The following is a 24,001-nucleotide window of genomic DNA, read 5'->3' as shown; positions in this document are numbered from 1 at the left end:
GATAGGTACCACTGCTTGTGAGATATTCTCTAGTCATGCTGTTCCTGCCTTGTAACTAGCTCCTGATGACAATGATCTACTTTTCAAACTTGTCTTTACAAGCAATGACTTATTTGTCATTCTCTTTTGCCATAGTCTCCTCCCAGAAGCAGCATATCTGTATCAAGGCAAGATTCCAGTAAAGGCAGCCATAGAACTGGAGGACAACTGCGTTCACCTGTAAAGTCTCATCAGATATCTCACAACTGGTCTGATGAATCTTTGTCTATGACACAGTCAGGTAAGTGTAATATCTGCTTGGGTTTAAATTGCTTTTTCATAGCTTCTGCTTTTAGCAAATAAACTTGAAAGGCAGATACAGATGTGGGGAGGCCTGGAAATTGCCAGGCTTTGTGTTTTTGTGGGAATATTTTCCCATGATGTAGTTTGATCACTTCTGCTTAAGAAGGTCTATATATCATCTCTTCTTTTAGAAAACAACACAGGGTCCTGCAAACAGGTATGAAGGAAATAAGAGTCAATAGTTGGGGTGGTCCTAGAATTTAAAAATACCAGGCTTATCTGTGCTTTAACAGGTGACACATCTCCAAGTGTCATGTTGTAAGAAAGCAGAATATGGTTCAGCAGCGTACAAACACGATTGTTCTCCTTCTGAACACAGCCTGGCTTCAGAAGCAGTATAGCTTTGTTATCATAGCAGTATGAGTGAGCCTGTTACACTTGCACTGGCATGTGGAGAATGAATAGGTGCTTCAGGAAACATGTTTTTATTTTTAGAGGGTTTGAACTGTGTGCAACAAAATAGGGTCTAAGGTTTCATTTTGAGCTGTAAATTGCAAGATCTACTATATGGGCTCATTATACTCTTTTATCCAGTATCAAGGCTGGCTACCAGTAAATGCTGAGGGAGAAAATACTAGAAGTGAACTGGTATGGAGCAGTCCTTTCCCTGGTGTGTTCTCACAGTCTGTTAGTCATGTGGATTGCAGGTCTTCTTGAGCCATGGTTCAGTGGTCACTATTGTGAGCTCTGTTAAACTAAAGTCTGTTCTGAACCTTTCTGTCCTTCTAGTTCTCAAATGTCTTGTATTCCTCAGTGCAGTTGACAGAGTATCATGAAATACTTCTAGCAAATGAGGCAGCATCTTCCTGCCCTTTTTTTTTAAATTATTTTTATTTCGTGAATTCATTCTTGAGTCTTTACTGGGGAAAAACCCAAGTGGCTCTATTGTATGTGCTGGCTGTTGTTTGTGTGTAGATGAATGGCTTACTGGTATGTGTATATATCCAGTCGTTGTGGTGCTTGATGCAGCAAGTTTAATAAACTTTTGGGTGGTGTTTTTTTTATTAATATTTTATATGTGAGTGCAATAGAAACACAGAAATTGGAGGTAGCTGTTCTCCTAATGGATAGAGAAATGAATACATGACACCTAGGTATGTGTACTGAGTGATTTGTACTGGGATTCTGTCTGGAGAGCAGTTTGCAATATTGTGGAGCATTCAACAACTTGATTATTTTCAAGTTCTGACTGAGCAACAACATAAGAAAGCTATTTGAAAATTAAAGTATGTTAAACAGGGGTCATCAAAACAAACTTTTGTAAAATAAAGTGTTTGCAGTCTTTGGTTTCAAATGCTGAAGAAGGGTATAAGAGGTGAGAAGCTGATCAGGATGGTGCTGGTTTCACAGTAAATCATTCCATTGTAAAGAGACAAATCTCCCAAGCTGCTGAGTAGTAATAAAGTCATTGCTGTGTCAGTCCGATCCATGCGTAGACAAGATCATTAAAGATGAAAGCATGTGCATATCTTTCCGTGATGAGTTGATCAAGAAAAGATATAATTACATAGTGGTCACTTACTATTTGGGAGAAGTTTGTTAATTACAGGAACATCATGAAGTACTCCTGATTAACTAGTGAGATTCCATTCTTTTTGTGCTGTTTCCTTTGTTGTTGTTTTTAATTCTCCAAATTATTAACAGCAGTTGTTAATGGAAAAAGAATACAGCAGTTTGATTGTATTTACTGGCTGTTGTTGGTGATGAAATCCTTCATTATGGTGGTTTGTTTTTGTGGGAAATTTGATTAGCAAAATGTCGAGCTGCTCCTGCTAGGTGACCAGATAATGCTGGTGACTTTATTTCTCGGATGTTCAATAAAGCAATTGATGATTATGAACATCCAAGCTTTTTGGTCCAGAAAACATTGTAAGTAATATTGAGCATTATAAAAGCAAACCAGACAAGTTCCTTCTTAGGAGCTGTAGCTGCTGCTATACAAGTGGAAGTGGGACATCAGCTGCAGGGAGGAGCTTCAGTAAGGCTATGTCAGATCAATATTTTGAAGAGGTTTTGATACTTAACTGTGGTAACACCAATCTGGGACAAAGATCTCATTTGCACTGTGTTGGTATACATTTTAAACAAGAAACAAGTGGACATAATCAGGTGTGCAAAAAAGAATAAGTAACAAGACACTAAGTCTCTCTGTAAAGTCTGAGCGACTGAGAGATTATTGCAGTAAAAACATCAAAAGTAGCAGAGGTACTGGTAGAATGGGGTTATCATGCAGAGAATGGATCTAAGTATCTGGAAACAGTGTCCTAAGGGAAAAGAGGTAGAACATTATCATTAGCAGGACTGGAAAACCAGGTTGCAGGGACTGAAGCCTGACAACAGTGAAAAATCTCCACATTGTTCAAACTGACTTTCCTTCCAGCAGTTGAGCAGTCAGCTCTCCATTTCATAGATGGATTTAGTCTACATGGCAAAAAATCCAAATGGGCCAGAAACCTATTTTGCAGTCTACTGTTCCAAATGAAATGCTCATCACTGAAGTGTACACTGCATCTTGAAACTGTGTACTGTGATTGTAAACAAATATTTTTTATATATTTTTGATATGCATCTTTTGAGTTTTCATATTTTTTTAATATGTCAGAAAAAAGTAATTTCAGCAACAGCTGCCAGGATAAGCAGTTAACGAAGTAGTAGCATAAACATGAGTGGTTGATGTGAACAAGTTTGGGAACAAGTACTGTATCAGAGCCTTTCTCTTTTAAATAAGATGCAGTTCTCAGATGTTGTATACTAGTGTTATGAATCTGAGATCCTACTTTAAGCGACTTACTATGTTACCGTGTTGACATTAAACTCTTTGAGTTTATGCTTGGACCATATATTCTATTTACTAAACTGTTTATTGCTTTGTGTAAAACTGTTCTGTGAGGTGGAAGTTTGCAAAGACTAAAACTAAACTTTTTCAGAAACCACATCTGATCAAAGTGACATTGAAGGACGGATCAGGGCCCTGAAGGATGAACTGCGGAAAAGGAAGTCTGTGGTTTACCAGCTGAAAAAGGAACAGAAAAAAAGACAAAAGGAGAGACTGAAAGCCCAGGAAGCCAGTTTGATCAAACAGCTAGAGGTTAGCAACAGTAGGAAGAAGGGTGACATGAAAGAGCATTATTAGCTTTGAATAAACCATTACAGTATGGATGCTGTTGGCAAACTATCCTATCAACAGCTATGAAAGATATTATTGTGATAGAAGTGTGACTGCGTTCTGGCTATTTAAACATTTTTAATAATGAACCACAGCCTTGAGGCAAAAATGCTGTTCTCTTCTAAAATTTATATCTTGAATGGGTTACTGGCAGTGCTCAGGGGGGCATATGTATGTTTATACACATCAGTATCTGAGCCTAGACTAAAGAGTGATTCACATGTAATTAATTTTTTTATTTCTTTTTTTTAAGTATAGTATTCAGAGAAACCCAGTGCCTTGTTTATTAAGTTAATAGTTTTTGATTACCAAATAGTAGCTGTGGTTTTGTGGACTGACAGCCATAACTTTTCTGTGTGCAGTCATATGATGAGTTTATCAAGAAGACTGAAGCAGAGCTGAGCCAAGATCTGGAGACATCGCCAACAGCCAAACCTCAGATTAAAACTCCATCCTCAGCTGCTGCTGAAAAACCTAAGATCAAGGCACCACCGCTCCACAGGTAACTGCAATTTCCTCTTCTTTTTGAGAAACTGTGGTGAATACTGTTTTAGGAGAAACCATGGGTTTAGCAGAGACTTTAAACCCAAGCAGATAATTGAAACTTTAAACCATGAGTTCTAGCTTTTAGTTTAGAAACTGGACAATATCCTGCTGACCTATTTGCTGGTCTCACTGGACCCAGAACAGATAATATGGACTGTCCTTGGAATTGTGTGCATTTCCCTTTTGTCCTGCCCAGCCTTTCAGGTCCTATTTTCAAGTTCTTTCTGAACATTTTTCAGTTGTGCAATAATTGATCCAAATGGTTTAGTGGATTACAAACAGGAAGAAATTTTTTTCTCGTTTTGGTCACTTCTTATGACCATTATTATTGCCTGCAGCACAGTGTGAGGCAAACCATTCATCTTTGCAACTTAAATCAGGTTTGGTTCTCGGGGTTTAAAAGGCAGAGAATTCAACTGATTTCTGCACTTCCTGCTGTATTTTTAAGTGTTTCATTTTGTCCAGCAGATGGTGCAATTTTAATGCATTTCAGTAAAAACCAGAATATTTTTAAAAATTACTTTTCAGGACTTGCCAAACTCTTCTCTGTGTCCCCATTCCTGTTTTCTAGGGTCACAGTATGGTGACAAAGGAAACTGCTTGTTATCATTGGTTTGGCCGTATAATCATAAATGCTTGCATTTTCGCTTTTATCTATTAAATAAAAAAGAAAAAAAAAGACAAAGCAACACACTCTGGTTGTAGCCATGATTCATGCAATTTTATTTTTCATATTTTAGGCCTGAGACAGCTAAGAACTGGAAATCACTGGCTGAATCAGAGCGATGCAAAGCATCTTTGGAATCCATTTCAGAACATGCAGGTATGTAACTGGAAGAATCTGTGCTACAGATGAAGAACTTGGAAGACTATCTTTTAAAATTCTTTAAGCTTTTCCTTGTTGATTCAAGAAGAGTTTTTAAAGAGAAAATGCAGACTTCATAAAGCTGTAATGATCAAGCTATATGTTTATTTATTAGGCTTCTGGTTTTGCTGTTTTCTGTATATTTAGCATTTAGTTTTACTGTGCTGAGGTTTATGTGAAACCATAATTAAGTGACAACCTTTTCCCTTTCTTTTATTTCTTGTTTATTTGTCACTTCAGAAAGTAAGGAAACCAAAAATAGTGAAGAATTTAGGAATAGGGTTGGGTTTTTACAGATATTCTTCAATGTTTTGCTGTTGATCATTATCTGATAATAATCTACCATTCTAATATTGGTTGTGTTTGCAGCTTGCAAACAAATAACTGAGCCCTTACCTCACGATCAGTGTTGTATGGCATTGCAAAATAGTGGTACAGGAACAGTATCAGAGAAAAAGCGTTAGTAAACCTGGAAATAAAAGAATGTTGCTTGTGTTTATGGGACAGCTAGAAATAGAGATTTCTAAGGCACCAGTTTGTAACTTCTTTAGAACAGAAACCTTGTTGTTAATATTGTTTCCTGTTGTTGCAGTTTTCCATTAAACAATGCAACTATAATTCACTTTTTATTTTCCTTCAAGATACTGTGTCATCAAAAACAGAGAGATCTGTATCTGTACACAGCAAGAAGGTGGCTGTGACAGATGTTCATGGAGAAGAAACTTCTGGAATACCTTCCTCACTTTTAATGTTACCAGGACATTCCAGAACAGGATCTGGTGATTCCTTAGAAAATGTACCTTTATCATCTTTTCTCAAAGATGTGAAAGACGTTAGCAGAATATCCCACGGGTCAGTGAACAACATGGTAAATGCATCCAGTGATAAGTCTGCCTTCAGTTATAAATCTGAGATACAGGAATACTTGGAATACTTGAAGTCAGAGGAACATGAGATTGAAAGTTCTCATGTTAAACCTTTGGAGAGTTCTGATGTCTTGTTGACATTAAGTAATGAACAGGAGAGCTCAAAGGACATCCTTGCAAAGCGAGTCCTCTGTTCTGAAAATGAACACTCTCAGAAGGAACTGTTTAGTTTGGCTGTGGAAAGTCTTCACGGTACGGAAAAAATCTTGGAACAGAGACTGACAAATAAACATGCTGTAACTGTCCAAAATACAGAAGAGTCTTCCTGCAAGCTCAGCAAATCTGCAGAGGAAAAAGGTTATCTGCTTTCAGAACAGCTCTTTAGTGAAAAAGAGCCATCATACCTTGAAGACTTTGAAGGATTCACCTCCAGAAAACAAGTATCAGTTGAAGAAATGCTTCCTGGGGAGCATTACAAAGATGACTTTGAAGCATCTCTTCTCTCCCCTAATGGGGAGTCACTGAGAGAGCGGTCACAGCACACACAGACCAGCAGAAGCAGATCCACCAGCCTTGGCAGTGATGGTGAAATCAGTGAATACCTCAGTGACAGGTCTCTCTCTCTCTCTGGCAGTGTGCATTCAGAGAGGTTATTAGAACTGAAGTCCCCAACAGAACTTATAAAAAATACTGAGCGTAGAGATGTGGAGCAAGAACAGGCCCCTGTTGAATCACCACTGTGGGCTTCTGTTTTGATCATGGAAGAAGCAGATAGTTTGCCAGATTTCAACATTGGTGATAGAGTACTTGTGAGTAAAGTCCAACCTGGAACATTGCGATTCAAAGGTCTGACTAAATTTGCCAAAGGTTTTTGGGCTGGTGTGGAGTTGGATAAGCCTGAAGGGAACAACAATGGAACTTATGATGGTATTAAATATTTCGATTGCAAAGAAAAGCATGGTATTTTTGCTCCTCCTCAAAAAATCTCTCACATTACAGAAAGTACCAATAGCCATTTAGACACAAGCAATGATGAAGACTCATTCTTTGATGATAGACTGGAGAAGCAACACAAAGCCTACCAGAAAGACAGAGAAAGTTCCAAACCTGGCAAAGAGGATGAAAGCCAGAGCAGAGATGCAACAGAGAACTATTCCCAGGGTAAAGGTCCTACAGACACAACTGTTTCAGAAACCTCAGCTGAGGAAAGGCTTGATGAGAAGTTGTCTTCTAAAGCAAACAGCAAAAACATTTCTGTAGCTATTGAATCATTTACCCAAGAACAGTCAGTGGTGGATTATCTGAAGCATGTTGTAAAAGAGGAGGCCAGCCTTGCTCCTCTTATATCTAGTGTTGCAGATGAGTTTTCCTCTGTTCAGTTGGATGACATCTCAGATTTCCTTTCTGAAAAACTGGAGAGGCAGAAGACACTCGGAGAAGAATGTGCTGAAAAGGTAGATGACCTCCTTCCTGGACTTGTGGAGAAGCCTGCAACTCCACTTCTGGATTTGCTGACAAAAGAAAAGAACCAGTTAGAAGCACAGCTTAGACTGCCACTTAGAGAAGAAGACAAGTCAAAAGACCAACTGGAAAAAGTCAGTTTGCTGACAGACAGTCTACTTAGAGATTTTGTAAAAGATACAGTTGATCAATTACAGCAAATAAAGAAGGTCAGAAATGAGAAAATCCAGCTCAGCAACCAGGAGCTCTGTGATGTAAAAGAGGAATACAGTACCCCATCCCAGCAGGTAGAAAAACAAGTTCCTGAGGGACTGAGTAACTTTTTTCTGAGTTCCGAATTTGAAGATGAAAGAGAAGAACTTTCCTCTCCAGACATGTGTCCCAGACCAGTGAGTAGCAGATGTCTTGCACTGTTTTTAAGTTAATCATTCCTTTGACTGATGATGATTGAATCCGAGGATTCAGTGTGGCACCAGTTTGTTTTCTCTCAGGTTCTGTTGGATGATGTGGAGATTGCATGTATGTGTCTTGTCTTACATGTTTGTTCTTGCATATCCCAGTTTATGGGTTGTTTCGATAGCCCTACCGGCCAAAAGACACATTTTGGCACATGAAAGTGAAAAATACTTTTTCTAGGTTGCATTCTGCTTACACATTCAATTTGTATTTAATCCTTCAGTTTTTACTCTAAAAATGGCAAAATGCAATAGACTGTTAACATACCTCTGGATATTCTTGATATGAAATAATGATCTCTAAACATAATTAGTTGCTCTAGAGGTCATTAAGGTATCAGGCTGCTCTATCCTATGAACTAATATACCATGGGTAGTGGAAGTTCAGGCTTCCTCAGAACAATCATTAATGATACAGATACAGGGCTTAGCCTTTCTGCTGAAGATCCCAGTAAATCTGTCTGCTTTGCCATTGATCTCAATATATTATCGTCACAGGAAGCTTTGGCCAATTTCACCAGTATGAGCACTGCTCAGTCACTGAAACAGCCATCACCTGCTAAAAGCTTTTAGGCTGTTGATTTAGATCTGAGACTCCTGGTAAGAGAAGTGAGAAGTTGTATGTCACTACCAGTTTTTAAACCACTCAGCCTTTTATAAAGAGTTAAACATTAGGACAGACAGTGGGCAGGATGCAGTCATTTAAGCTCTGTAGGAACACTCTGAAAACATTTCTCAAAAGTGGTAGAAACCCCAAGTATTTGAATCAAAACATTTTTAATTTTACAGTGGGATATTTATTATTTTCCTGAGTATTTGTGCATGTATTGCCAGTTACGCAAGTAGGGCATTTAAAAATGTAAGCTGAGTTAGACAGGAGTGTAACACTGCTTTTATATTTAATCTGTGTCTCTTAATTCACAGGAGAGTCCAGTGTTTGGTGCCAGTGGTCAGGAAGAGCTTGCCAAGAGACTGGCAGAGCTGGAGCTCAATCGGGAGTTCCTGAGTGTGCTGGGAGATGATCAAGACTGGTTTGATGAGGACTATGGCCTGAGTTCCCGTAAGGTCCAGCAGAAGCAAGCTGAGGAACCAGCAGTGCTGCCCAGGGTAGAACCTCAGAAAGTGCCAACAAAGCCATGTGAGGAGCCTTTGGCGGTCCCTCATACTGCAGTGGAGGTGGAAGTTATGGTGCATGCAGCAGCTGAGAAACTCTGGAAACTAAAGGAGCTGGGTCATGATCTTCAAAGTTTCAGCCTTCATACAGATCTTGATAGTACTCTCAAAGAGCAGGACACAGACACTATAAACAAACAGGTTTATAAGAAGGTATAGTCTTCAGACAGTTTGTTCTTGCCTTTTTAATGTTTATCATGAAGCAACAGAAGCCTTAGATTTTACTTCTTTTTTTGTTAAGGTGGTATTTGATTTAACAAGAGAGATCTTTGGGGAAATGTTTGCTGAGGATCCTAATCTAAATCAGCCTATTTGGATGAAACCATGTAGGATTGCATCTGCTTACTTTCGCCGAGTGAAAGATCCAAATGATCTGGATGAAATCAAGGTAGGAAGAAATCTTTGCATTTCAGGGAACATGAGATGAAAAATCACTTGCCTGAGTGTTAAAAGATCATACCAGGTGTATTCAGCAAGATATGAGCTGAGAAAACAAATGAGATTGCAAACCTGAAAGGGAGTTTGTCAAAATGGCCCAGGTTTTTATTCAACATACTTGCTTCCCTGTCCTTTTGGCTGGTACTGGTTGCTTTTAAACCTTAGTCCTCTGTGCTGAGCTGCCAGGATGACCTTGATTTTATAAAATTGGTATGCTGACAGTCTGCTGCTTTAGCACATTTCAGTGGAACTCTGTATGGGCATATTGGCATGGGTCCAAGGGTAGGGTTGGGCCAAATGGGATGAGCTGGATTTTTTTTGTTCAGACACACCTGTGCCAGCCTCACTGAGGACAGTGGGAGTTTGTAGGAGGGACCCAAAAATTGACTAGTGAGAGCATTGTGTATTTGGTTTACCAGTGGAGGTCTCCTGTTATCCATGATAGTGCTCAAGAAAGGACAAAACTCCAGAAGGCTAGAGCATGAGTGGACCTAGGTTAAACTTGCAGGGCTAGACACTTGGAAAAAACCTGTCTCTGAAAATGCACAACAAAGAACCTTCCATACGGTTCATCAAGACACAAATGAAAATTTAAAATTATGAAGACTTCCTTCTCCCCCACTTTTGAAGTTGGTAACTGTATTTTGATTAAGAGGGTGAAGATGCTGCTTAGAAAAGACAGAAATAGTGTCTAGATTGCTCAGTTCAGAAAACTTTCAATAGCATGGAGCAGAGGGGGCTGGGTCACAGGACAAGGACACCAAATTCCCACCCTGCTTTTCTTTAGTATTCTCCCATAAAATGAATTGTCATAATCTGTTTGCTGTTGTGTTTAATTTAAAGTTTCTGTTATCAAGGTTGTCACGGAACTGGGTGTCATTCTCCACACACACACACTTCTGGATTTAATAATTGTTCCACCTGTTCTGCCTCAAAAACTTTCACTCTAACTTCATGCATACACCCTGTGTCTCTTAGCTAAACAGAAAGGTACTTTGTGCATACATTTAATTTCTTAGGTCAGATGTGATAAATCTTACCTTTACTGTTCTGTAGAGCTTCATTGCAGCTGAAGTACTGAAGTTGTTCAGCCTCAGGAAGGAGCCTAATCACAAAACAGACTGGCAGAAGATGATGAAATTTGGGCGGAAGAAACGAGACCGAGTGGATCATATACTGGTCAGTGGATGAAAATAAGCAATTATGTCAGATACTGTCCATCAGACTAAAGTGTGACATACAGTTGCATTTTTCAGTATTCAGTCATGCTGTTTAAAGAATCCAAAGCATCCGTGAGGTTGTGATAGGTGGTGTTTAATTTTAGAGAGCACCCTAATGGCATAAACAGAAGTCTAGTACCAGTAAGTGAAGTAAGGTGACTTGAACTAGCTGTTCATACCTGCTAGTTTGGCTGGATTATAAATTTGCCTACTGCCAAAAGGTTAAAGCATGAATTCACAGAAGGAAACACTGAAATATTTGACCGAGAGTAAACTTTTTCTTTGGGAAGGGAATATGCTTTTCTTCTTTATTTTAAAATATTTTAATATTGAAGTAATATCACTCATTGGAGACAGTAATGCAGAGAATTTAATAGGCTAGACTGCTAACCAGATTCAGCTGAAATGTTGCAGAGTCATTGAGCTAGAACTGCAAAGACTTCAGAGAGATAGTATGGTACATGATAGTCTTTAGTAGAAGGTAACCAGTCTTGACAGATGGTACCCACAGCTGAGCGTTTCCTCTAGTACTTGACATGAACTGGTGAATGCAGCTGCCACTGCAGCAGAGACAGTTCAGTGTTAAAACTGCATAAGAGAGTGTGTCTGGCTGTGTACTAGTTTTTGAAAGTTACTTGTTGGCTTGTATTGCAGAATGATTAACATCTTTATTGGCTGTAATGATAGTGAAGGTTCTGCTTAGGAATATGAGTCATCATTAACACTGTGCTTCACTTAATTATACCTGGAATTGATTCCACACACGTGCACATATAAGTACCTTCAAGTCATGGGTCCTGTGGTCTTTTAATTGCCCATCAGTGGAAGGTTTCCAACACAGGCTTTTTCCAAGGGTTTTAATTGTGTGTAAATAGAATATCTATGCATAGAACCTGCATATCATAGTACGTTTGACTTGGGGATATAAATGCTATTAAAGCACGCACAAAAAAAAGTCCTAGGTTTAGATCCCTGAGAAAACTAATGATGCAACTTACTTACCAGTTCCTAATTTCTTTGAACCATACCTAGAAAGAAAGATTCCTGACTGGAAAAAAATGTTCTAATTAAAGGCATCCAAAGTGCTTTAAGTGGAGCAAGTTCAGATGATCTGATCTGCAACTTAGATGCAGACTCAGACATCAAAGATTAATGGAGCTCTGGCAAGTTTGGCTTAATAAGTAATGTGTTTAATTTTATTTTCTTCTCAGAAGAATATGGTAATAAAATTTTAGCTGAAGTCTGGGAATAACTCTGTGAAGGTTGCATCAGTGGTTCAGGAATAAGGCTGTCCTGGTGGCATTACTAGCAAATTCATACTGTAATGTGAGACACTATAAGAGAAACTTTTGACTGAAAATGTAAGGAGAGAGTGTTCAATTTATCTTACTTCATGTTTTAGAGAAATTTTAATAAAACAAGGTATCTGGATAGCTTTCTCTGTCTCCTACTGAGCCTCAAACTTGTGCTTAAGGTCACGAGTTCTGTGATAACACAAATCCTAGATTGTAAGCCATTATACAGGCCTGTGCTACCTACCCCTAGTAGTGGGTACACTCACGATGTAGCCCTAAATGGAGAAGGTCACTTTTGGAGTTTAACAAATCTTGTTCAAAGTATATTCAAGTAGTGCAACACAGCAGTTTCCTGAAAGATAAATCAAGGCTTTTTTGTTAAGTTTAGGTGTTGTGGAAGCTTCTTTAGAAATCATAATAAAAATTTTTCAAGTTTTTGTGAAGATTTAGCCAATATACACCTCTTGCAATGTGCAGGAGATGTCACATGAGTACATATGAGCCGATTGACTCTTAGCATTCTTTGGCACTTATAAAGACAAAGACTGTTAAAATAGAACATCATTTCTTTAAAGCAGAGGTAAACATTCTTAGGCTTCTGTTATTTGCACATAAACTTTGAGCACAGGTCCTTCCCAGTTTCTTTGTTTCCCCAAGATAAACTAGCATTCAAATGAAAACATCCTTTGATAGTTTTCTGTTGAGGCAACTATGCATTATTAGTTACTTCAATGAGAGGGTTGAACACATCTGACTGTCCAATACTGTCTGACCCAGGAACTAGGCATCACTTAATTTCTTCTGAAGGCACTGTTCTGCCCAGCTTACTCTCTCACTGATTATTCCTGGATGTGTCTTTCTGGGTTTATTATACTACATTCCATTCCCAGTGGTTCTCATCTCCACCAAAGGTTCAGCGTTGTGGGGAAGAGGCAGGGAAGTAGAAGCAGCCTGTGCTGCTGCATTGGTGCTTTTCTGTGATCTGGGTCCTGTTGGTGACTGCAGTCAGCCATCACACATGCTGGGAATGCATCTTGACTGCATTTGCACTTTCATCTGTGCTTCCCTAGCATTGACACCAGTATAGTTAGCCTTTTTTTTTTTTTCCGCCAGTGACAAAAAATCCCATCTTCCTCTTACCCTTTTTTGCAGCACTGTTAAGTTTGATCAGGCATTTTGGTCCTCAGAAGGCATTTATATTGGGATTTCTGAAGAGATCTTTCTCATCTGCTGGATAGTTGCTCCAGTTATTTAGAGCAAATCTTCAGTAAATAAGTACGGGGAAGTTCTCATTTATGAGAAACTACTTTGTTTAAAATAAGGTTAAAGGAATGTTTAGGTATTTGCTTTCTTCTCCTGTCCCTTCATGTTGCCACCTTTATCATGTGTATGCTGGCTGTGCTTTGTGGGAAAATCACAAATGTACATGTAGGCTGAGGTGCTGCATTTCAGTTCATCAGGGCTGCATTCATCTTTCAAAACCTCTGTAAGCTACAGCAAGAACTCTCTTATCTCCTCATTTAAGTTCAGGTGCTAACAATAGACTGTTTCCACTCCTTTTTTTTCCACTTGGGTCTTCAGCCAAAAACTCCTGGTGCTGATCAGTTTGCATGGGGTTAGAACAAACTCTGCTATTGCTTTCCCTGCCACCCTCCCTTCCCTTTTATCCTGAGCTTGAGAAAGCAAAGCTCACATGATACTGTCAAGCCTATGTGTTTACCTTTTGCACCTGAGAAGCCTGCCAACAGTCCTGAAAAGTACTCGATCTTCTGACCTTTTGACTTAACATTTAAGATATTTCTCTCTGTGCTGAAACTCTGTAACAAAGCAAAGCTGTTCCTCTAAAGCTGGCTTAATGAGAAGGCCCACTTCTGCGGCACCTGAGGTCTGAACCCAAGGGGAATGTAACAGTTAATGAGAATCAAAGCTTGCCTGTATGCACACTCTAGAGTCTTAAGATTGCCAGACACACAGCAACAAGCTGTGAGAATGCATCTGCCTGCCTTCCTGCTGCTGGTGTTCTTCCAAGGCACTAGTTTACATCTGTAGTTTTACTCTCCTAGATGATCTAGTCATCAAGTGTAGTTTAGTTTGCAGATATTCATGGTTTTGATGGGAACCTCCGGAAATCAAAACTTAATAGGTTACTCTTTAAAGTTCCTCCATATTATATTAAGTGTTGTCTTTGGTACTGTAGCACTTACTAAATGGCCAGCAGGGTCACACTGTTTTGTTATCTCATGATTTTTCTTTTGTGTGCATGCCCCCTTGCTTTCCTGCTGTGTTTAAAAAGAAACATGAGTACAAAAAAAAACATGCACATTAAAAATACCAAACATACAACAGCCTTCTGCATTGTGTGACTATCTTTTCCTGCAGGATGGAATTCAGTTTTGTTAAAACTTCTTCTCCTCACTTTGCCCAAATGCAGCTTCTCTTTGGTATAGAGAACTTCTCCATATCAAATATGTGGAGAATACATTTATTTTTGTCACAACAATGTGCAAGAACTTACATGCTTTGCATGTGCTAAAGACAGTGTGAAGTCCATTTCCATCAAAGCCATAATAGTTACCAAATACAAGAAAACTTTCTCCATTGCTTAGAAGTTGTTTGTGGTAATACAGCAAATGGGTCAAACCTTTCCCTGGCCAAGGAGTTGCAACTGCCTTCGTTCAGATGTCTGCAGCTAAGGCTGCAAAGCAGCACAGCACTTTTCCATACATGCTCTGAATACACTATATTCAGAACGTACACACACACACATATATATATACACACATAGAAACACACACAAATTGCATATTCTCTTTAGTTTTCCAGAACTATGATAGAGGAAGTCCTAATGTCAAAGGAAATTGAGCATCTGAGAGGGGAACGGCAGAGGCAAGAGAAAATTAATGACTGATACTGTTTTTCTTTCTTCGTTTTTCTACTGCTATTTAACATTCAGACTTTCTCTGCCTGGATCATGTTACCTTCTCCTCTCCTGTTTATATTATCCCATGTTTTTTTTTCCTCCTGGAGCACAATAAAAGAATTGTCCCATCATGTTGTTGCAGGTGAGACAGAATAAACAGCACCCCAGTGTGCATCTTGATATTGGAGTTTGCTTAAGGGCCAGTGTGATCAAAGCTTTTAGCCTGCTCGATTATTTTGCTCACTCGTTTCCACAAACCCCCAGCGTTACATTCACAAGGTCTTGACTTTGCTTCCCAGCACTGAGATCACTGCTGGCCTGGGAGGGCCCAGCAGAAAATCTCACCACTAGTGTGGTGCCAGTACTTCCGGTTACCAGTGTTCGGTGTCATCGGTCAAGGTCCCTGGGTGTGCCCCAGCATTTATTTCCACCCACCTCCATCATCTCCAGGATCTTCCCCCATTTCCAGGATCTTCCTCTTTACACTTTGGGACCCCTGTTTTCTTTCCAGACCACTTCTGCTTTTTGGGAACCTTTCTTTTTAGCACCACCTCTTCTTTTTGTGACCCCTATGTCTTGCTTTTCCTCATCTAAATAGTCTGTGATGCAGACACACAGCACATGAAAAGTCTCCAGATCGGTGCTTCTGTCTCATGCCTCTTTATTGATGGAAGGACCTGGGACATACTGCTGTTCTTTAGCCCAGTGTTTATCAAAATTTACAGCCAGTACGTAGTGTTTGCAGGGAGCACAGTTCTGCTGGAGAGTTCAGAAGTCTGTTTCAGACATCCATGTCTACACAAACTTAGACCCAATTACCTGCTACTTATTAGTATTCACTTTAATCATTTTTCACCTACAACAGTCATTCAAAGTTTGATTGCCAGTATTGTTGCTTCTTCCTTGTTAGTAAGGAGTGTAATGAAACTATAAACACCTCACCTTTGACAGCTATATAGGAAATGAGGGCTGTGCCAAAGAGGAGTGCTCACTGTGGTAAGGCAGAGATTTGTGAGCACATAGAATGACTCCTACAAAGCTCTTTGTAGGATGAAATCCCAGCTCCTCTCCTCAAGCTCTCTTAAGAGTAGGAGAAAGAAGCTGTCAGACTGAAACCACATGTACAACTAAGACCTTATGAGTGGCTACAGACCCTGAAGCAGTGCTGGTTCCCTGGGGTTCCCATAGCAGCCTGATCTCGGGCTTCACACTGCGTTTGGGTTATTGAATCATCATTAGGCTACAGCAGCTGTCACCTTCCAAATAGCCAAATTTGTGGGTGGTTTAGCTTCAGGCATAAGGAAGGGTGTTGGGGGTATAGCACTAGTACTCTCTTTAGATGATAACATTAGGTATTGATACTGAAATACTGGATTTTCAGTATGTTTTAACCTTATTTTGTCAGTGTCTGAGTGTCTGGCTCACTTGTTTATGTGGACATGTAAATGTATTATCAGTTCAGAGTGCAGGAATTACAGTCAAAGGAGCTTTCTGTTGAAGCTGAGCTGGGAAAGAGCTTTCAGCAGGTTTTCTTTGTCATTTTAAATGAGTGATGTTTGCATGCGATCTTTTCTCAAGTGTTTGAGCTTTGTCAGGATGCGTCTGTAATACTAAAATGGTCACTAAGACAAATTTTTAGGAAGTTTAATTGCACATGTCAAGTTTGGAGAGAATCTTGAGAAGACTTTGGTTTGCTGAATGAAATTGCATATTTCTGTCTGTTACTACAACACCTATTTGCCAATGGCCTGTAAAACAGGATTTTGTTTGTCAACAGTTTAGGAATAGAAAGAAATAAGTATTTTTTGAGTTACTATTTTAAATGAAATGGCACAAAATTCCACTTGTAATAATGCTGTCAAATCCAACAAAGTATGGCGTATTCTGTGCAAAGGGAGTTGTAATGCTGTCATACAACACATGCCAGCATTTTGTCTTCCTATACAGAAGAACTGGAAAAATTATTTCCTTCTGTTTTTCTGAACTGAACTGCAGAAAAGTCTTTTCTCTTTACCCTCTTCCAGGCCCTTGTGCGATTTCTTACCAGTTTAAGCTGCATGGAATCAGCTTCTTGCAAATAAACAATTAGGGATTTTTTAAATGGAGCTTCTGCTGTTGGCCAAGAGTATCTTATTAGCTGAGTTCTTTCAAATAAAAAACTTGTGCATAACCCCTTTAAAATGGGTACTACAGTGAAAGGTAGAAAGCATTCATACAGTGAAATAGCCCAGTTCAAATAGATCTGTGTTTATTTTGCAATTCAAAGCATTTCCTGTAATCTCTTACAAAGACAGATATGTTGTTGGCAGATGTGTGCTGTTTTGGACTCTTTCTGGAACTTTGCAGGGGTTACTATCCTAAAGCAACAGAATTGTAATATTTGTATTGCCTTTCTACCCTCCAAGGTACAGGAACTTCATGAGGAAGAAGCGCAATGGGTGAACTATGACGAGGATGAACTGTGTGTAAAGATGCAGTTGGCAGATGGGATCTTTGAGGCCTTAATCAGAGACACTGTTGATGTGCTCAACCAGATAAATGAGAAACAGCGAAGACTGCTGCTTGTCTAACAGTGCTGAAAATAAACTTACAGCTGCTTAACCACTGAATCAGAAGCCAGCCTTTCTGACTCCTGACGTACTCTCCACACTGCAAGCACTGCTGCTGGACTTCCTTCCATGTGGGGGGTTTAAAGGCAGTTCAGATGTGATTGGAAGAATCTGAATTTGCATCCACTGCCACTAGAGACTTCGCACTGGATTTGGAACAAGCTGATTCTTCACTTGAGGCTGCACTGGGGAGTACTCAAGACTGTTTGTGTGCCAGTACAGTTATGTCACATAACTGTCAGCAGCTGTCTGGAGCCCTGGCCTGGGGCTTTGACATATTCAGCTTGTTCTCTGAAAGGGTTGGGGTAAGTTGGAATTTTAGCTGTTTTGCTGGAATGGCTGTCAGCCATCAGTGTTCGCCTTGTCTTTAGAAATGTGACTGGGAGAAGAAATGGTTTGGTCAGGTTTTAGTCTTAAATGGAGACTTACCATACCGAACAGTGTTATAATCCTAACACCTCTGCAGCCAACCTTACCAGCGTGCATCAGTTTCTTTTGCTCCAGAGCCAGTTTAATTCCCTTTTCCGTGAAGTTGGTCTTCACCTTTCTTCTGTGACATGGTGCCAAGTGTGGTACCAGCCAGTCCAGGGTGATAATGTTGCTTTCTGCATTCAAGTAAAAAAATTCTTGCTGCTTTTCGTACATAACTTTTGCTTCAGTCCCAGGGTGGAGCAAGATAAAGGCCACCTCATGTCAAGTGTTAAAGATGAGCCCGTGGACAGTTTTCCTTCTACCGTGTAGCACTTCTCTTCCTAGAGCATCAGCTGCTCCCAGATAATGGATACTCAGGATTTTCTCAGGCACGAGACATGCAGGAATGGGAAACTTTTCCTCACAAAAATTTGGCCTTCAATCCCTCAGCTTCCTCCCTTACTGTCACCCTAATAACTCGGAGAAGCTGTTACTTGAACAATTTAGAGAACAGAGTGTATTCACCAAAGAAAGTGGTGTCTGGTGCTTTGACTGTCTGCATGTTTTGTGCTTGTGGGGTTTTTATTTATTTTCAGATAATTTATTAAGTGGATTATAGGAGAGTGTCCTGTGCCGTTGGATGCACTGTCTTAGTTTTGAGACAGCTGAACTTAAGAAAGCACCTGTTCTGGAAAATTCCAGAGCCCTGTACTATTCACACAAAACCTCCAGCTTCTTGAAGCAAATATAGGGGGAAGGTGAGCAGAACCAAACCCCAGTAACCAGGGGTGGGATGCAAAGGCAAGCACTAGGAATGAAGCTTCACCACACCTGATTCAGAGATAGTGGAGAGTTGAGTGGGCTGAGCTTGAAAAAGCTGTATCCTTCCTATCCCAGACCTTCTAGGCCATGGGCAGCTGTTACATGGTTGATTTGGTACAGGGTTCAACTGCAGCATCCTTCTGTTGAGTGCTATTCCGAACCTGTTCCTCCCATTCTTGTGTTTTTCTGGGAGGAGCACAGACAATCTGGGGTCGAATGTTGATGCCTTAATAGTGGATGTCCGCGTTTGCTAATGTGGGACAAGACCCAGAGGAGTGTCATATTCTCCACACACACACAGAAGTGCAGAAAGACATTTTGAAGCCCACAGAGGTGCCCCAAAGATGTTGCACCCCACAATAGGTGTAGCAGGAAGATCTCTACCACTTAGTTCATCTGTTTGGTTCTTGGGCTTCCTGTTATGTGTACCTCGGATAGTGCTTGATTTTGTTTTCTTTTCCACTTTTTTTGGGGGAGCTATCATTGGAATATTTGCATTTTGCACAATGACACATAGCTGGTAATTCTTCAGGGACAGCACTGGGAAATGCTGGATTTGTCAGAGGTCCATGCAGATTCTCAGATCTAGTATTGCCAGCACCTCACTTGGGAGTTAATGGAGAGCCATATTGATGGGAGCTTAATGAGTGGAAGAACAACGAGGAGGAGGTAATGGTGTATAGGAACACCTCCAACAAGCATATGTGTGTCTCTTCCACTGTAGTGGCCCTTCTGGCTAGCTGGAAATAAGTGGTCCTGGTGGAGCAGTGTTCAGGTTTCCCGCCTTCCCTCTCTCCCCCCCCCCAGATTAATTTGTCCACATAAAATGTCATTGTGCTGAACCAAGAAACTCTTGACTGCTTAGACAGAAGCAAACTAAAGCTGCTATGTTTAACCAGCATGGTGTCACTGATTGGGTCACCACCTCAGATTCCCTTTCCTGGGTGTATCTCTTTCAATAGTGGGGATTGCTAATTTCATAGGTAGCAATTACAGAAAGAAGGCAGAAACCTGCAGCATAGATTTATAGCTGGAGTATCAGAGAAACAAAGTTGGTTTGTGTTCTGTAGATACCATGGCAAGTGTCAAGAAGGTTGCCCTGCACCCCTGAAACTTTTTGGTTGTTCTGCAGGGCTGGTGTAGCTTTTCTGGACTGCCCACCAGTAGGGAGAAGGTTGTACAGTTGGTCTGTGGTACCAGAGACCATTGGAGATCATGTGCCTGTTGTCTTGCTGGCTTGGGTAGCACTAGTTTAGTCCCCTCAACACTAGTAGTAACTATTTTTGCAGCTGTCTGGGGAGAAGGAAGCTGTATCTAATGGTGTTATTCCTTTGCAAACATCTCTGTTTATTTTTGGTAGCAATCCTTGCTAGTAGCAACCCTAAAAAGACTTGAACGTACATGAATTACCTTCTCAATACCTCAAGTGTGTTGAGTTGCTTTGAGTTGAGTATATACTCAAGTGTGTTGAGTACCTGTAGACTGATGATTACTGCGATAAAGAAATGGTCTGTCTCTGTCGCAGCTGGTAGCAAGGAGGTATGGGGAAGCCTGGAGTCTCACAGACAGACTGAATTCTCTGTTTCTTTCTAATCTGTAACCTTCTCATTATAAAGAACAAGATGATATTTCTGGGTCCTGGTTATTGGTGCAACTACATTAGAAGATTCAAGGCTGAGACATTTTTCTGAGACCCTTAAGCTGTCTGGGGCAGTGGCCATTGTCACTGGGGAGATGTAGTTCCCTCTTCAGAATGATCTTGATGCCAGGTAGGAAAGCCCAGGCTTGTGAGGACAAGGAGTGTGAGTATCTCTGTCGCAGCAGGATGCTCCCTGAGCCGAGCTGTGGAGTATCAGTACTTCTGCCTTTCAAAAAAGGCTTGTTGCTCACAGGGTGGAATGAGGGATTGAAAAATCCCGTCTTGTTCACTTTCCTTTCTTGAAAAAGTGGCCTTAGCTTTTTGCAATACTTGAATAAGTGTGTACCTGCAGAAGATCTTCAGTAGCACAGTGATAGAGACCTTTTAAATTACTATTCTGGAAGGAGCTGCATGCAGTTCCAACTTTCATATCCCTTTGCTACCTTAAGAATATTAGGAAAATAAAGTACTTTTCAGCAGAAAAACAGTTGACTCTTATAAGGTATTTAGTGCATCTGAAGTGTTTACAAATCAACAACAGAGAAAAGCAAGCTGTTGAACTTTCTTGTAATTTAAATGTTAAATGCAAAATTATATACAGATGAAAGAAGAATACTGTAATTAACCTGCATTTACTATTTTTTTCCCCTGACTTTGCAGAGCCTTTTGATACACATTTGCAAAGCTGCCTTTTGGGAGGCTCCATCTCCCTGTGTACTGTGTTGTGGAGATGCTGAAAAGAAGCCCATTTACTGTGTATGTGTAAATAACCTGATAACTTGGGTTTTGGGCCAGTTTCAGCTAATGTTCACATCCAGAGCAGCCTTGCACACTAGAGAGACCTAAGGATGTGGAGGGGTTTTGTTTGTTGGGGGTTTTTTGTAATTAAGAACTGTAAAATAACCAGGGTGCTCCCTGTGTACACCAGTGTAAATATCTTTGGTAACTGAAATGTACTTTAAGAGAACAAAATCTGTAAATAAACTGATTTATAAATTAATCTTGTTTCCTGGTTCTTTATGAAATGGAGCTTTATAATTATCCAAATGGTTGCTAATTCTTATAGTGTCCTGGAAATCATCTATTGCCGTTCCCTTTTCTGTCTGATGCCATGCTTGGGATACCAGTCACAGTCCACAAAATCCCATTAGAGTTACCTTAATTATAACTCATAACATTATTAGATATTTCCTTATTTTTAAAGCTGAGTGTTGATAGAAGTAAAATCAGAAAATAGTATTGCATAATCATTGCAGGAGTGTGCTGCATAATCTTGGTAAGTAAAATTATTCATTGGACATATTTACTTAAAACAGGTGTTTAAAACTCAAGGTTTAAAACACTTGGTGGGTGGGGGAGGGAAGGAGCTATTTTTATGCAAAACAACCATCTTGGAATTAAATTCTTCAGAGGCTTGGTCTTACTTTGGATCCCTCAGGCTCCTAAATTGTTAACAGCTGTATAGAGCTGCTGTTACCAGCACTGATCACTTCTTTACTGAGGGGACAAATGTTGCTGCTTGGAAACCTCATGTATTGGTGGAACTTTGCTAAATCTTTGTTGTTTTCTTTCCAAAAAAGCAAACTAACAAAAAAGAAAACACACAACTATGCTTTAACATGTGAAAGGTCACAGAGCTCTCTAGCAAGACTGCCTAACACTTCCAGTGCCAAATCAGAGGTGTGCAGGCAGGTAGTGTGAAATGTGTAAGGCCAGGACTAAGTGTGTTTATTAAGCCTCCTCAGTGCCTACAGCTGCTACTGCTCCTGTATTTCAGGCACCATTTATTAATGTACAGCCCAGCAGAAAAGGCTTTGCTTTCCGTTTACTACAGACATATACAAAACCCAATGTTGATCTTTCCCACTTTGCTAGAAAAAGTACACTGCTTTCCAGCTGTGTGGCAGTGTTCTCCTCACCACTCTTCTCTGCCTGGGCAAGACAGGCATTTAAATGGGGGAAGAACAAAGCCACTGCAAAGGCATTACTCTGTGCTGAGCAGTTATTTGCTCTTTCCTTGAGAGGTACCTCATCTGGGAGGAGAACTTGCTGTGCTCCGACTTCCATTACGGAAGGAGCTTTGCTTCAGTCCTGTAATCCTCAGCAGACTGTGCCAGAAACACCATCCACAACCTTCATACAGAGAAACACATCACAGCCCTCTGAGCTCTGGGGTTGAACCAGCCAAAGCCCAGCAGGTGGGTTGTTTGATGTCCAAAGTACTGCAACGAAGTGGTGCTGCAGCTTCTGGGCTCATTACTGAGCAGCAGGGGAGCATCCATGTCCCTACTTTTCCCACCCTGTAATGATTTTTCTCCCTGAGTTCTCATTTTCAGACACTGATATACTTGCAGCCATCAGCATCCATCCCTGGAAGTGGCTTAGAGTACATTTCACATTGAGGAGGAAAAAAAAATTATCTGTGCTCTCTGGCTAAAGAACTGGCTTCCCTTTAAAATGGCTCAAGTGGTGGGAATGCTGCCAAGGCACCGCTACTGCTGTCCTTGCTCAGGATGCCCATGATGAAGGAGCTTGATGAAGGCTCAAGAGCTTGATGAAGGCTCTGGCTTCCTCATTTGCAAATATACATTGCTTTACTTGGGCACTGACTTTCTACAGTGGTGTTTGTGCAACTCTTCCCAGAACCCTTGAAGTGCAGCTGCCTTTGACAGCCATTTCACCCATGGACTGGTGAAACTCCTGAGTTAGGCAATAGCAGGCAGCCACGTCCTGATGGCATGCTGGATTGAGTGGGACTGTTCTGGTGCCTCCCTTCCCAGATGCCACCCCTCCCAGGTGCCTCCCCAGGGAGGTGGTGCCAGCTGCAGCCATCCCACGTCCTAAAATGCCTGGCAGAGTGCTGGAGCACTTGAAATGTTGACTCTGCTCTGGATGTCGCTGCGCCCTGCCTAGCACAGGGGTTTCTGCAATGTCCAGGCCATCATTAACACAGCCCTTAGAAAAAAAGGAGCTGGTGGGGAGCTGCTGAACACCGGCAGCTCTCTTCATCATGCAGGAAGGACAGGAGGGGGGCTGCTGCACCGCTGGCACCCAGCCCAGAGCACGGGCCATTGGCAGGCAGGAATGCAGATGAGATATAATGGAGTTTGAAAGCTGAGGACACTGTCTGGGATGTGGGTCCTGTGGTGGAGGGAAAGACACCCTGTGAGGTCTGGAAACTGGAGCAAACAAAACCCATAGCCCCAGCCCTGTGCTTTCCTGCCTCCTCCTGAATAAGATCCTAAGGAAATTCGGGGGAAAAAAGAGAATAGAGCTGTCAGGGGGCAGCACCTCAAATCAGGAGGGTGAGGTTTGGGCAGGAGCATAGCAGGGCATAGCAGGCACACTCAGGGTGAGAATGCCTTCTTTTGTCTGCTGAGTATGCTGTGTGACGATGGCCTGGTGCAGGTCTGGTTTGTTTCTCCTGTGAATGTTTCTCTCAGCCCCAGTTTTCTAGCCCTTTACTGCAGCTGTGCAAGATCTGCTATGTCCCTTGGGCTGTGTTTCCTCCACAATGTTGGTTTCCGGTGGCTTCCTTTTGCAGGCTGGCTTGCCTGTCACTGCCCTGTGAAATCTATGCTGACTCAAAGCACGGTTTTATCTGTGAGTTTGTTGGAGGTGGAATTAACCCCAGTTCTGGGGGTCTCCCTCAAAGATTTTTCTTCTAGCAAAATAAAGGAGGCTGCAAGAGATCCTGCCCTTCATGTTTGGCTTGAGATGCTCAGCAAGGACACAAGGAGTCCAATGTCTGTGTCCTGCTGCATTGCTCTGCA

The 24,001-nt window shown here is 40.9% G+C and overlaps 1 protein-coding gene and 1 long non-coding RNA gene across 2 annotated transcripts in view; one reads left to right on the top strand and one right to left on the bottom strand.

Annotated features, from left to right (window-relative positions):
* CEP350 (centrosomal protein 350) overlaps nucleotides 1-21,228 on the top strand; it is a 74,156-nt gene extending 52,928 nt beyond the window's left edge. The window contains exons 30-38 of the mRNA XM_005147129.3: nucleotides 136-280; nucleotides 3,270-3,430; nucleotides 3,871-4,010; nucleotides 4,795-4,877; nucleotides 5,561-7,635; nucleotides 8,626-9,027; nucleotides 9,116-9,262; nucleotides 10,369-10,491; nucleotides 17,153-21,228. Of these exons, the coding sequence (XP_005147186.3) occupies nucleotides 136-280; nucleotides 3,270-3,430; nucleotides 3,871-4,010; nucleotides 4,795-4,877; nucleotides 5,561-7,635; nucleotides 8,626-9,027; nucleotides 9,116-9,262; nucleotides 10,369-10,491; nucleotides 17,153-17,317 (3,441 nt within the window). The 3' untranslated portion in view covers nucleotides 17,318-21,228. The remainder of the gene's footprint in view (nucleotides 1-135; nucleotides 281-3,269; nucleotides 3,431-3,870; nucleotides 4,011-4,794; nucleotides 4,878-5,560; nucleotides 7,636-8,625; nucleotides 9,028-9,115; nucleotides 9,263-10,368; nucleotides 10,492-17,152) is intronic.
* On the bottom strand, nucleotides 4,757-10,490 carry LOC115946190 (uncharacterized). The gene is made up of 2 exons (XR_004080296.2): nucleotides 10,353-10,490; nucleotides 4,757-7,296 (listed from the first exon to the last, which is right to left on the bottom strand). It is a non-coding gene; the product is annotated as an uncharacterized lncRNA (long non-coding RNA).
* Nucleotides 21,229-24,001: the final 2,773 nt, after the last annotated feature.

Source organism: Melopsittacus undulatus, chromosome 6 (genome assembly GCF_012275295.1).
Source record: "Melopsittacus undulatus isolate bMelUnd1 chromosome 6, bMelUnd1.mat.Z, whole genome shotgun sequence".
Lineage (NCBI taxonomy): Eukaryota > Metazoa > Chordata > Aves > Psittaciformes > Psittaculidae > Melopsittacus > Melopsittacus undulatus.
The sequence above is the reverse complement of the archived record's forward strand: the minus strand, read 5'-3'. Positions and strand labels throughout refer to the sequence as shown.